General features: G+C 38.9%; 2 protein-coding genes across 2 annotated transcripts; one reads left to right on the plus strand and one right to left on the minus strand.

Annotated features, from left to right (window-relative positions):
- Positions 1 to 1513: 1513 nt before the first annotated feature.
- On the minus strand, positions 1514 to 2637 carry OR52B4 (olfactory receptor family 52 subfamily B member 4). The gene has a single exon (XM_521729.5). The coding sequence runs from the start codon at positions 2544 to 2546 to the stop codon at positions 1602 to 1604; it is 945 nt and encodes a 314-aa protein (XP_521729.3). The 5' UTR covers positions 2547 to 2637; the 3' UTR covers positions 1514 to 1601.
- A 9896-nt stretch (positions 2638 to 12533) lies between these two features.
- On the plus strand, positions 12534 to 13512 carry LOC466331 (olfactory receptor 52B4). The gene has a single exon (XM_016920240.3). It carries the CDS (start codon positions 12534 to 12536, stop codon positions 13476 to 13478), a length of 945 nt encoding a protein of 314 aa, XP_016775729.2. The 3' UTR covers positions 13479 to 13512.
- The last annotated feature ends 1756 nt before the right edge of the window (positions 13513 to 15268 follow it).

Genomic DNA, 15268 nt, shown 5'->3' on the forward strand with positions numbered 1-15268 from the left:
CACAAAAGTTCAGTTAGATAAGAGAACTAAGTTCAAGAGATCTATTGTACAACATGGTGATTATAGTTAAAAGAGATGCATCTCATTCTTGAAAATTGCTAAGAGAGCAGGTTTTAAATTTTCTTACCACAACAAATGAGGTAACGTATATGTTAATTAGCTCAATTTACCCATTCCACAATGTATACATATTTTAAAACATGTTGTACTGATAAATATAATTTTATTTTTCAATAAAAAAAAATTTTAAATTTATAAAAGGGAAAAATTAGGTTTTAGACTACAACTATAGTATAGTCACTATTCTACATACTTATCATATTATAATATTGAGCAAATAGATATAGGAATTGATACAGATGAAAATAAATACAAATACAGATTCAGATATAGATACAGATGTATAGATATGTAAATTTATAAACAAAGATGTATAGCTATATATAACAAATTTTAACAGTAAAATTGCTTGAGAGCTCTGAGATTATAGTTTTATGAGCTCCATTTCAAGTTTGTTTTTTCATAATTTCTAATGCTTCCCAGAAGTAACATAGGCTTTTAATAAAATAAGTGTTAAAAATATGAGCAATATGCTATTTTTCTCATAAAAAAGTATCAACTATAATACACTGAGAAGGAATTGTGATTGGAGAAAATGTCACAGAGGAGATGACATGAGAATTAGATATGAAAGGAGGAATAAGAGTTTTCCACAAGTTGATGGAGGTTATCTCAAGAGAAGGCAGAGTACCCGAAGAGTATGGTATAACCTGAGAAAACTGACAAATTAATGGCCTGGTGTATCTAAAGCTCAGGTTGCATAGAAGGTATTGGGAAGTGTGGTTGTAAAAGCACGCAGAATTCATGTGAATAGACATCTTGAATGTCCTCCTGAGGAGGAGATCATTGAAGAACACAGCCTGACCCTGAGAATGAAGGAGTTCCCTTTCTTCAGCATTTCCCCAGCACACACCACACCTTCAGAAGCCATATGTCATTTCCCAACACAAAAATGATCAGACTCAGGTTCCTCAAGGGTTGTTCTGCAAAATATGAATCACATAATTTATTTGCAATCCTCTATTATAGACATTCATGTTCATAGGATATAAATTATAACATAATAGAAATAAATGGAAAACCTAGGAATCACTGATTCTAAGAATGTCACTTAGCTAGAATGAAGGACATAAAAGAATGGAGGTTTGTACATGACTTTACATGAATACAACGTGTCTCAGAGCTTCAGAAACTCAGTACAGGATGGCTGAACAAATTCCAATGCCAGAGCACTGTTCCCACTTTATTTCCGAAGATTATGATAGTGTTGTCCTATTAAGGATACATGACTTCTGAAAAATCAATCTATTCTCTCTCGGGCTCTGTGCAGGAGGTAGTTTGTTCAGTCAAACATTGCATTGCTTTCCTAGGTTGTTTAAAAAATGGAAGAATAAGCCCTGTAACTTCCCAGTTGACCTTGCTCCAGACATCGTACTCACTGAGTTATTTCCTACGGTATCAGCTGACCTCTCCCATCTACCACTTTCATACCCACTTACCAGATAGCTAGAGATTCTGAAAACTCAGTTCTTAAACCAAAGTTATTTCTGTTTTATAAACAAAAAATGAACCACCTGTTCCTGGATTTGCTTGGTTTTGATCCCATAAATAATGGGATTCAGCATAGGTGGAGCCAGAATGCAGACATTAGCCAATGGGATGTGGATACAAGGTGGAATGTGGCGTCCAAACCTCTGGGTAAGGATTGCGAAGATGCCAGACCCATAAAAGAGGATGATGATGCAGACATGGGAGCCACATGTGTTGAGAGCTTTGTGGCGAGCATCTGGAGAAGGCATGTGGAAGACAGCATGGAGAATCAGCATATAGGAAACAAAAATTAGTACAACATCTAAGACCACCGTCGACATTAGAATGGAAAACCCATACCAAATGTTTATTCGAATGTCATTACATGCATATTTGGCTAGGCCAATGTGTTCACAAAAGGTGTGTGGAATAATATTATTCTGGCAGAAAGTCAATCTTTTTAAAAGAAATATGATAGGGAAAATTGTACCATAACTTCTCAGAGAGACAGTCACACAAATTTTCTTGATCAGAGCATTTGTAAGAATGGTGGTGTACCTCAGTGGGTAGCATATGGCAATATAGCGGTCAAAGGCCATCACCAGCAAGATCCCGGACTCAGAGATGAAGGTGGAATGGATGAAGAAGAGCTGAGTGATGCAACGATCCAGGGAGATGTCCCCAGCATGGAACCAGAAGATAGCTAAGGCCTGAGGAATGGTGCACGTGCAGAGGACAATGTCTGCTCCAGCCAGCATGCAGAGGAAGAGGTACATGGGTTCATGGAGGCTGCGCTTTGTGAGGATAATGAAGATGAGCAGGCTGTTCCCAAGAAGGGCGGTGACATAGGAAATGAAGAATGGGATAGAAATCCACATGTGCTGGTCCTGTAGGCCAGGGATGCCCAGCAAGCGGAAGACTGTGTGGCTAGTGCCACTGTGGCTTACAGTAGGCATAGCTGGGGAGAACTTTCAGAACCTCACCTCCTACTCACAGAGGTAGAAGAAGATAAAATCTCCAACATTCTTTGCGATGTCACCGGGAGCTTTTGGCATATTCCATAATCTTCATCTTCTTTGAACATGTAAATAACAAACATGCAAATATGAAAGGTGGTGGTCTATACTCTAATGAATGACAGCCAGACAATATCTCCAAGTAATCAGAATAAGAGACATTATTGTATGCACTTTAATTACGAATGGAGGATTATGAATATACAGAGGAAATTATTATTTCTGTGTGGGAAAGCTGAATAAGGTGATACTTAAAATTGAGTAGTTTATCATAAAGTTAATAATGAAGAGAGAAAGAAAGTAGCATAAGAAAAGGTGAGTGTACAGATCAATGCAGAGTATGTTTCTGAAATATTTTCAGGCCAGGGTGGCTGGTGCATAAGGAGTACTGAGGAGAACAAGGGAGGTGATGGTATAGGCAGGTTTTTCCTGAATGTGAAGGGCTTCGATCACAACTTCACTCTTAGGCCCCATCCTTTACACAGGGGCAGTCATTAGTTTAGAAAGATGATCTGTTGATATTTGTTGGAACGTTGATTGATTGAAGACACTGAAGCCTAAAAGGCCAGTGGTGTTCCAGGAGTGGACAAAATCTTATTGTATTACAGTCACAGGAGAATTTATTAAGCATCACTTTATGCCACGGGCTGTAGTTTGCACAGTGCACTTGGTACGTTCTTAATGCAGGGAGTAGACATCCACTCTTAGAACAGGATAGTACCCCTATTTCACACTTAAGGAAAGTGAGTCTTAGACAATGTGAATAACTTGCCACTTGTCACAAAGCAGCAATTGATAGAAATGAGATTTGAAACCTCTGACTTCACCACATACAGTTTGCTCACTTATGAAGAGGGTCAAGGTACCTCTTTATCTGAGATGAGGCACTCCTTGTGCTCACACCCCAGGGAACTAGGCTTAGAAGTGACTGAAATTAGGTAAAGAGTTATTTCTGGGGGATGAAGAGGGGTTGCAGTTCTTGATATTTGAGAAATTCTTCTGCTGGTAGAAATGAACATGTAACTTCATCATTTACTTCCTAGCATATTCTTCTTCACTCATTAGTGGATTCATTCACAGGCATATTTTGAGCATTGACTATTTTTTCCTGCATCATGCTATGTGCCTGAGTCCTAAATAGCTTTATGGTTTCAGAGAATGGTGGGCTTGTGAGTAAATAGATTTACTAAATGTGCCATGTGGAATGGCTTCAGAGAGTGCCTTCTGAGAAGAGAGCCATATTGAATCCCATTTTCAATGGAATGAAGAAATGGCGACAAATAATAAAATACACTCTTCATGGGGTTTCTGAGGATATTAAATAAAGGAGTATCTTAAAATATTTAGTTGTTGGCTAAGATATATCTTATGATCAGTAATATTTTTTCTTCCATTCTAGTTCACACTCTTGGTGCATCCTCTTCTTTCTGGGGAGGATAATTGGCTCTTAGTTATTTTTCACACCTGCTAGGATGCCCTGGCTGCCTCCACAAAGCTCCTTCCAATGTGTGGCTTGGGGCAGGTGACTCAGTTCCCTGCCATTTTCAGGGCTCCTTTCATATTATGCCAAGAGTTGTTTGCAGCCTACATCAATATATTTTATGTTTTCTCATCTCTGGTCTAACTGTTAGGGTGCCTACTAGTTACTGGATTGCTTCTCTTTTCTGCCCTTCAGTAAATTCCATCTAGCCCACGTTCTCTCACCCTCCCTTCTCAGATCCTCATCTTTCACTTCCGCCATAAGTGGAGACTTGTGCCTCTGGTATATATATATATTTACCACATATTTCAACAGTCTCTAAGAGTCCTTTTACCTCTGGCCTGTATGATATAATACCAGCCTAGTTCTTACCTTATTTCTGAAGCCAGTACCACCCATAGATGTCTAATTCACTCACTGGCCTCAGACTGAGACTTCAGGAACAGAAACGAGCTCTGTAATAAAATTCAGCCTGATGAGGGCCAGGAGTTGGGCTGTTTATCTTCTTTCAGAAGAACCCTTGAGGGAAGCACTTATGCCACACTCTCTAGGGAAAGAGCTATTTCCACCAGCCTTGCCCTCTTCCCAAGTGGGCTGAGTCTGTAAAACCACTTCCCACCTCCCTCCCTTCCTCCTGCTCCTTTTCTCTTTTGCTTTTCTCAAGATGCTCTGATACAAATCCTTTCCCACCTAATCTAGCCTTACAACAGCCTATTTAAACAAATGTTAAACCAATTTTTTAATAGGCATATAAAGTCTGATGATTAATATGTGTTGATGATTTATAAAGGTATGTTCTTCATGAAAAGTATAATGTTGAAGTTATACTGATCTCCCTGGCTTTCATAAGTTTTAGCTTTCACCATCATGAATAATGATGCTTAACTGTTGCCTAAGATATATAAGTGTACCTGCTTAATGGTTAGTAGAAAACATGTGAGTCGTGATTATTTTGGACACATTTGTATTTCACTGTTTGTCTTGACTGTTTAGTTTTTTTTTTTTGTTTTTACTTTTTCTTAATTTTCAGTTTGATTGTGATGTGCCAAGGCATAGCTTTCTTTGTTTTTATCCTCCTTGATGTTTGCTTAGCTTTTTGAATCTGTAAATATATGATTTTTATCTAATTTGGAAAATTTTAGTAATTATTTCTTAAAATTTTTTGTCCCATTCTCTCTCACATTTCACTTTGGGACCCAAAGCAAACTTTTTTTAGACCTTTTGATATTGTTTCACCAGTACCTGTGCCCTATTCATTTATTTTTCTGTTCTTTTTTTCTACTTCTTTAGTTGGGTAATTCTACTGATGCATCTCATATTTAATTATTAGGAAAGGACTGTTTGGTCAAAGGTAAGTGCATTTGTAGATCTGTTAGATATTAAAGATATAACACCATCAGGGTTGTGCCAGTTTTTCATTGCCACCAGCAATTCATGAGCATGTCTTTTCCCTCCTGACCTTACCAGCAGGGTATGTTGTCAAGCTTTTGAATATTCGTCAGTTTGATAGTTTGGTTGAAGTGTGGTTGAGCATCCACAAAAATGGCCACTAACAATTCCTCCCTCTGCTGAACACATGTGCCAATCCTCCATCATGACATGTTGTTTATTACTCATCTCCTGGAATCTAGGATAGCCTTATGGCTTGCTTTGACTAATAGAATAAGGTCAAAGTTATGCATATGAATTCTGGAGCACATGCTTTCAGAGGCCTTGTAACTTCCATTCTGCCCTCTTTTAGGCCACCAGCCATTTAAATAGCTTATGACAGACAAATAAATAAGAGACCATATGGTGAGAGATGCCATTGAGGGCAACTAAGGCACAGCAGCTGACAACCATAAAGGCAAGGGTTTTGCTTGGTTTACTTATTTGCATTGTACACTTCAATTCTGCTTGGCATACTATAGGAACACAATATTTATTGACTGAAAATATTACTGAATAAATAAACTGATACTATGAATGATAGAATTATGTGACATCAGTTGCTGGATGTAAATTTTAAGGTGCTTAGGTACCATAATGCCTGGAGATTCTCCAGCTAGAGACATCTGGTAGAGCTTTGGAATGTTTGAATGGTGTAGGACGATGCCAGGAGATACTGTTTGGGGCCTATCTCATTGTTCAGTTGCAGAAAAGCCTTTCTTAAAAATTTCCAGCCGGGCTCAGTGGCTTACACCTGTAATCCCAGCACTTTGGGAGGCCGAGCAGGCAGATCACCTGAAGTCAGGAGTTCGAGACCAGCCTGACCAATATGATGAAACCCGTTTCTACTAAAAATACAAAAATTAGCCGGGCGTGGTGGCATGCACCTGTGATCCCAGCTACTCGGGAGGCTGAGACAGGAGAATCACTTGAACCTGGGAGGCAGAGGTTACAGTGAGCCGAGATGGCACCATTGCACTCCAGCCTGGGCAACAAGAGCAAAACTCCATCTGGAAAAAAAAATTTTTTTCACCTTTGGGCGGTAACTAAGGCAGTTAGGCATTTTGTTGTAGGTGACCTTTCCAGCAATATTTCCCATTTCATGTTTCACAACTGTTCCTCAAATACAGAACATAATTCATCATTTACCCTCCTTTTGTCATTCTCTGCTCTTCTACCTCTGAGTCCTTATTCTTGATTTTTCTGCCAGGAATATCCTCCTTCTTTGACTGATTGGTGATGTGTACTTAGATCTCAAGAATCATCTGACATCTTAGCTCATTCATAGAGCATGTTGTAACCGTCCTTATACTAGGTAGTTTATGCTGATACTTTTTCTAATTAATTTTTAAAATTGACAAGTAGTTTTATACAATATGATGCTTTGATATACATATACATTGTGGAATGGCTGAATTAAGCTATTAATATATGCATTAGCTTACATAAATTTTTTTTTGCAGTGAGAACACTTGAAATCTACTCTATTCCCATTTTTCAAATATATAATGTATCATAATTATTGTACACCATGGTGTACACTAGATCTCTTGTACTTATTATCTCTAACTAAAATTTGTGTCTTTTGACCAACATCTCTCCAGTCTTTCCCACCCCACAGTCTCTAGTAACTACCATTACACTCTTTGCTTTTATGAGTTCAACATTTTTAGATTCTATGTGTAATGAGATCATGCTGTATTTGACTTTTGGTGCCTGCCTTATTTCACTTAACATAATGGCCTCCGGGTTCATCCATGTTGTTGCCAATGACAGGATTTCCTTCCTTTATAAGGCCAAATAGTATTCCATTATGTACATATCCCACATTTTCACTTTCCTTTCATATGCTGATAGTCACCTACGTTGATTTGATATGTTGGCTACTATGAATAATGCTGCAATAAACACGGGCATACCGATATATTTTTGAAATATCAGTTTTCTATCCTTTGAATATACACCCAGTGGTGAGATTATTGGATCATATGGTAGCTCTATTTTAAAATTTTCAGAAACCTCTATACCGTTTTCCATAATAGCTGTACTGTAATAATTTATATTTTGCCTACATTTATTTGTGACGGAATCTGGAAGACAGAGAGACAACATTAGGAGTAGGAGAAGGCAAGTAACATGAGTTTCAAAGGAGTAGCAGATTCTAAAAGAAAGTGAATGAGCATTAGTCTAGAACAAAGCCTGGAAAATGCTTTGCATCTGCAGTAAAAATCCTCCCCAAATGGGTGTACATCTTTAAAATATTAAGGGCTCCCATAGGTTCTGAATAAATGGCACCAAAGTGCTAATGGAGAAAAATACTTAATGAGGGGGCTTTGCTTTTTCATTTTTATTTATTTATTTTTTCACTCTGTACCATAAATTCCACAACGGCACCTGTCTTCACTCCTGTATATCAGTGTGCCTGGCACAGGGTAGGTTTCAAGTTGAAAAAATTTTGATTTCTCTGCAAAAAAGCTTTATAAATAATTATTAAAATATAAAAAATTCCATCAATAATACCATACACAACATAAAATGAAAACGTTGCTATAACAATTTTCTTTTTGTGAATATCAAATATTTAATTAGAATAACCCAGAACACCTACAAAAGTTCATATATAAGTATATTCATGACAGAATATTTTTAATAGAGAATAATGGAAGCTATATAAATGTTCAACGATAAGGGAAGGATGTAAACATATGGTGGTATGTCACCCATGTGAAATATTTAGTCACCCATTTTATCTCAAGAAATATGTATAGAGTACTATGTACGTGGCATTGTGCTATACTGGAGACAAATGCAGCTGTGTTAATGAAGCTATGTAGTGATAAAAGTGTACTGTATTTGAGATTTCTGCTAAACAAGTAGATTTTAGCTACTCTTGCCACAAAAACTAGCAAAAATTCAGTAACTATGTAAGCTAATAAATATGTTAATTTGCTTCATTTTAGTAACCATTTTACTATCTATACTTATTCCATAACATCATGTTGTGTAACTTAGACATACACAATAAAATTTATTTCAAAAAGTAAGAACAATTTCTTGAAATGGGAAAGAATAAAGGAGCTATGTGGGTCATAGAACATTTATTTCCATGAAAAATTTCTGTATTATGAAATTAAATAAAAGAGCATGCTAAATATAAGACGACATAAAAATCAATAAATGGGGGGAAGCTGAGAAGGCTATCAGTGAAGATGTTCTATGCATTATAGAATCAAAGCATTAGTTCCACAGACAAAATGATATAAATACATTTTAAATGGGCTTGATTTTCTTTAGCATTCTACTATGGTGCTGTCAATATAGTTAGCACTTAACCCATATTGGTCGAATTGGTGGAGAATGAGTAAATGAATGCTTGAGAAAATCTATAGGATTTCAGCTCCTAAAGTGTTTCTGTGCCTTCTGGAAGTCAGGGTTGAAGAGGATGGTATGGAATGAGCTTTGGGGCCTTGCTGAAGGTCTCTAATCACATTCCCACTCTCTGCCCTGACCTTCTCCCTCTGAAACCACTCTCTCACCAAATCCTCTCTCCTGGACTCATGGAGCCTCTCAAGCATGCTTTTCATGGTGGGCTCCCAGCATCCATGCAGTGAAAGAGTTAAGAGCTTTACAGTGATGTCACTGGAAGTAGAGGAACTCCTAGGGGAGAAGAAAGTCACGTGGATAAGACCATGCTCCCTGAAGATGCTGAGAGAAAGAATGGTTTGTCCTGCAGTTCCTCCTCCAGCTTGGTCCGCTGGTCACTGCACACAGTCTATGGTGTGGGGACACTCTGGGATCAAGACAGGGGCATGGCTCCAGTTGGCAACTCCTGATGACTGAGATGGGCTCTTTGGGGGTGAGGAGAGGTATAAGGTGGCACTGACAGCATAGCCTGGTGCTTCTGTGGGCCCTACCCATGGGCACGAACCGTGGGGTTTGACTGAGTGTGGGGATAAAGGAGGTGAGAGAAATATTGAGTTTATTGATGAGAAACACTGATGAATTGCCTTCATCATTTGGCCACTCTATAGAGGTCATATTTGGAATTCTCTATCCCGAGAACAGAGTCAGAGAGAGCGGACCAACATGTTACCACAGAAGATTTGTGGCCTCCTGGAAATACTATTGAAATGAGAGGCAAGAGGCTTGCTTCTAGACTTCCTTAACTCATTTCCTCTGTAACCTTGGGAAAATTGCCTTCTTTTCTGGGGCTCTTATAGTTAGTTACGTGACAAGTTTATTCTAAAGAAGGAGTTGGGAAACATTTTTGGTAAAGGCCTAGAGTAAATACTTTAGGCTTCAGAAACGGTCTCCACAAGAGCTCTCACAGATGATATGTAAACAAATGGGAATGGTTGTGTTCCAATAAAACTGTATTTACAAAAGCAGGTAATGGGCAGGAATTGGCCCATAGGCTGAAGTTTGATGATCCCTGGAATTAAGTCCCAGCCCATATATTTTATGTCTCTCACTCAAGGTTAGGAGGTTCAAGAGTGAAACTGGGGAAGCTCAGGGGTGTTGTCCTGTGAATTGTGTTTCTATGACAGTCCCCTCTTCTGGCATAGGCTAGGGATTTTAAGACTGGAGGCAGGGGTAAGAGGGAGTCAAAATGAGATGACTTAGATAAGTCATAAATTATCCGTGTGGGAGTGAGTTTGGGTAGTTAATGACTATGTGTGAATTTGTGAGGGTACATATATGCAGGAAATGTTAAAAGCATGCGTGTGTGAAGTGTCAGAGTGAAGGGCTGTTTGTGTAAACTGTAAAAATGTCCGTATGTAAATCTTCATTAAAATTTGTGAGAGTGAATATGTGGGATGGTGAGTGTATAAATGAACATGTGTGAAATATGCACCTGAATGGAAGAGTGTGTGAGTGTGTGTGTGTGTGTGTGTGTGTGTGTGTGTGTGTGTGTTTTCAGCTGGCAGAGCTGGAATTTGACCCAGGTAGGTCTGATTTGAAAGCTCTTATTTTTCCTGTGTTCACTGTCTTACATGTTTTAGAAGTTGTGGCATAAATAGGAGAATTGGAGCAGAGTGGGGTGGAAGCCCAAGAAAGGCGGTTTAGGTAATGAATATAACAAAATGGAAGTTTTAAATACTGATGGGAGCTTTGCTAGCTACTAACAAGTTGTTTGACTTTGGGCAAATTGTCTGTCAGTTTCTTTGTGAATAAACTAGTGATAATTTCAATTTCATAGATTTGATGTGAAGATTAGAAATAATAATTATATATGATATGCAGTAGGTATTTAATGGTTGCTATTATAAAGCTAAGAAGTATTAGTAACAGAAATTGAAGATTATGAATGATAAGAAATGAAAAGTGACATTAGATTGGGCAATAGTCATGTGACAGATCATTTTAGAGAAAGAAACTTTTGTGGCATGTTGGGGCTATCGGTACCATGGCAGTGGGTGAAGATCAAGAGGGAGGTGAGAGGATTACTGAAGAGAGAGCACATCCTTCCTTTTGTGACACTGAGGTGAAGGGGACACAGGACACCCGAACATATTTGCTCAGTAAGAACGAGGAACAAAGAGAGAGGGAGAGGTTAAAATTACTGGAGAGAGACCAACTAATGGGGAGAGGTACTCAGAAAAAAAGAAGGGTTGGGCGCCAGTGCACAGATGGAGGGCTTAGCCTCCAGCAGGAGGAAGAGGAAAAGGACAACTTGAGTACAAATAAATTTGTAGGTGGCAGAGTAAAGGCGGTGGAATTCAAGGGAATTTATAACTGCCGACTTTGTTTTTCTCCTTGAGCCAGCAGTCAGGAAATCACCATCACCCAATGAATGGGATCAAGTGGCATAGGGCAGACATGAAGTGATTAAAACCTGGTCTGGAAAGCCAAATTCCAGCTCCATCATTTGCTAGCCCAGCGACCTTGGGTAGGGGTGCTACTTAAATTCTCAGAGCTCTGTGTGCTCCCCTATCAGCAAAATGGGGGAAATGACAACAGTTATCTCAGGCTGTGGTGACTGTAATAATGCACATAAAGCCTGCAGCACAGTACCCCTCCTAAATGATCCCTGTCTCATTCTCCAGTCTCCTCCGTTCCCCATCCGACACAATACTGCAGGAGAGAAAGCTACCTAAAATGTAAATTTACCATGCCATTCTCACACTACAGATCCTTCCGTGACTCTCACTACTTCAACATCAATCTAAAGCCCTTAGAGTAGGACTCAAATCTCTCAATGATTTGGCCCCTACTTCACTCCCTTGTATTATTTTCTACAGTTTTATTATCCCTCTCATGTCCTCTTTGCAGTAACCCTGCATCATTATGATTTTCCTCCAAACGCTATGTCTTTTCAGATCTCTATGACTTCATTCAAGTTCTTCCCTCATCATGTTTCTTTACTTGGCGAACTCTTATTTATTCTTCAAGGCAGCACTCTAGCAAGCCTTTTCCGAACGCCTAGGGAGTTCCTCTTTCCACAGCTCCCCGTGCTTAGCTTTTCTTCTACAGTGTGCATATTAGATAGGTAGACATGTTGCTTGATTGTCTGACTGTCCCAAGTAGGTCTTCAAGAAACCGTGCCTGGCACGTACTCAGTAAGGCGTATTAAATTGATAGGTAACTCAGTCGCCACTTTCCTTTTGAGATTCACATCACATTCTGGTGTTCAAAGTGGAAATTGAAGTGCTTGTTATTCGCAGCTTGTAACCATTTACAACAACCTGAGACTGAGATCTATGGAATTCTAGAGCCAAAAAGTTCTCTTTTACGAATAATGTAATCCATTCTGTCCGTAACTTTAGTTTTAAGGTGATAAAAGAGACATCCAGAACAGGGAAGTAATTTTATTGAGATCACATAGTTCATGAATAGAATGGCAAAGAATTTTAGACCACATCTCCTGACTTCTTCAACAGGACCCTTTTCACTGCTCCATCCAGTGAAAAATAATCTGTTCCCTCCCTCCCTACTCCAACCCCATTCAGCTTCTTGGGAAGAGAGAAGAGGTAACTGCCAAATCCTACATGCCAACGCTCAGGTGACCTTCCCTGGGCATGACAACCCACAACTCCACTGGTAGCAGCCACTCACTCTTCATTCTGCTGGGCATTCCTGGCTTAGAAGACCAGCACACATGGATCTCTCTCCCCTTCTTTATTTCCTACCTTGTTGCTTTCCTTGGGAACAGCCTCATCATCTTCATCATCATCACTGAATGCAGCCTCCACGAACCCATGTACCTTTTCCTCTGCATGCTGGCTGTGGCTGACCTTATCCTGTCTACTACCACTGTGCCCAAGGCCCTAGCCATATTTTGGTTCTATGCTGGAGCAATATCCCTTGGTGGCTGTGTTACCCAAATCTTCTTTATCCACGCTACCTTCATCGAGGAATCAGGAATTCTGTTGGCGATGGCACTTGACCGCTATGTGGCCATCTGTGATCCACTGCACTATACCACAGTGCTCAGTCATGCAACAATCACAAAGATTGGCTTGGCTGTGGTCCTGAGAAGCTTCTGTGTGATAATGCCAGATGTGTTTCTGGTAAAGCGGCTGCCTTTCTGCCATAGCAATCTGCTGCCACATACCTACTGTGAGCACATGGCTGTTGCCAAGTTTGCTTGTGCTGATATTCATGTCAGTGTTTGGTATGGCTTGTCTGTCCTTCTCTCTACTGTAGTGCTAGATGCCTTGCTTATCTTAGTGTCCTATAGCTTCATCCTGTATACAGGCTTCCACCTCCCCTCCCAAGGAGCTCGGCAAAAGGCTCTGGGCACATGTGGCTCCCACCTCAGAGTCATTTCCATGTTCTACTTGCCTGGTATTTTTACCATAATTACCCAGCGGTTTGGGCACCATGTTCCTCTCCATACACACATTCTGCTGGCTAATGTCTGCGTGTTGGCTCCTCCCATGCTGAACCCCATCATTTATGGGATCAACACCAGGCAGATTCAAGAGCGTGTGCTCAGTCTTTTGTCCTCACAGAGGAAATGATGCTAGATTTGACTAATCTGATAGTATGTTTATCACTATAGGGCTTTGCTTTTTTTTTTTTTTTGCCTACTTTGCAGAGACCTACGAATTAAGATTCCACTGACTATGGATAAAGTGACTGATCATGACTTTGAAAATCAGATTATCATGTGACCTTGAAAAGTATAGTGTTTAGGGAAGAACATAAGCTTTGGATCGGGATTAGGTTTGAATCCTGGCTTCCTTTATAACAGTGTGTTTGACCTTGGGTAAGTTACTTATTCTCTTAGAGACTCTTCCTGGCACATCCTTAGGGTGCCAGAAAAAGGACTATCAAAACAGAAATAACCAAATTAAACCATAAGAAAACTTTACTTACTAGGGCATTACAGTTAAAACACTTAGATAGACTCTATCTTAATGTAATTAAGATTACATTAAGATTACTCTATCTTAATGTAATGTAATATAATCAAATGATATATTTGATATCATTTGAAATATATTATTTTAAATTAGATATGGGAGGATATCATAATCATTGCATTTCTTGATTGTCTTGATTGTACATTTATCATAGGCCTATGATAAAAATAAATAAAATAAAGTATGACCAGGATCTTGAATATACATGAGACAAAATAAGCAGTGGATACATTTTAAATTTTCTTTCTTTTCTGCTTTACTGACTTTATCTTTAAAATTGTAGTATAATATCTGTTTTTCCTAATTCAAAAGGAAGTTGTAGAATCAAAAGAGATTAGAAAATTCAACTAGTTTGTTTGAATTTTAAAGGGCAATATTAATGAGAATTAGAATTAGTGCTGATAGAGTCTTTCCTCATTTCTCAGGAGAACTTTTATGTGACATGCAAGGGTATACCTGGATTACTTGTTAGTGACTATTGGTGGGGGTAAAAGTTGAGATTCTATGCAATCTCTACTACTTGGTTTATTTTGGTGGAGACCAAGGGAAGTATATCATCTGTATAATGTATATCTCCAAGTATAAAGATAACCTGATATCCCAAGGTATTCAGATTTTGAGAACTGAGATTATTTAGGTTGATATCATTCTGACAGTCTCCTCTCATCAGTATATCAATGAAAGGGAGCAAACCATCATTTATACTGGTTAGCTCGAAGGCAGAAACATAGAGAAGCAGAAAAGCTGATTTTATAATCTACCCTTCTTTTTCTTCATATTTCTCCATGAACCTAGCAAATACAAGCCCACCATTCCCCAGTACATCTCATTTGCATAAGCATGAATTCTCTTCCATATTCCTGCTCCAGTTTATTACCCAAGCAACTGGTCGACTTTGTCATTTATCTTGATTTCGTTGTCATCTGAGGATTTAGGACCTGGGTCTTTTCTGTTCTTTTTATCTTTTCTTCATAGGATTCTTTTCTGTCCTATGTTAAAAGATAGACCATTACTCATCCTTAGAAGCAACTCTTTGATCAATAAAGTCTTTTCAAAGTCACTGACTTCTTTGTACAGTAACTAAAGTTTTCATGAAATATTTAGTGGAAATGGTGCTGAGGGCAACCTGAGATTCTATTTTAGATAAGGAATCGGAGTTCCTGGAATGCTAGGGCTCTCTCACAGTCTACTGTGATTCAAGTTTACAGCTTTATTGTTCCAACCTTAAAAACTTAAAGTATGCTGTCACCAGGTGATGCTGTTACCTCAGTCCCGGCTTTCATATCAATCAGGGTTCAACTGGAGAAGCAGAAAGAGTAGTAGATATATATTAAGAGATTTATTGCAAGGAATTCACTTGCACAACTGTGGGGCTGGGAAAGCAA

Source organism: Pan troglodytes, chromosome 9, assembly GCF_028858775.2.
Source record: "Pan troglodytes isolate AG18354 chromosome 9, NHGRI_mPanTro3-v2.0_pri, whole genome shotgun sequence".
Lineage (NCBI taxonomy): Eukaryota > Metazoa > Chordata > Mammalia > Primates > Hominidae > Pan > Pan troglodytes.

Coding starts and splice junctions, on each gene's coding strand:
- LOC466331 (XM_016920240.3), top strand. CDS start 12,534: ATGACAACCCACAACTCCACTGGTAGCAGCCACTCACTCTTCATTCTG.
- OR52B4 (XM_521729.5), bottom strand. CDS start 2,546: ATGCCTACTGTAAGCCACAGTGGCACTAGCCACACAGTCTTCCGCTTG.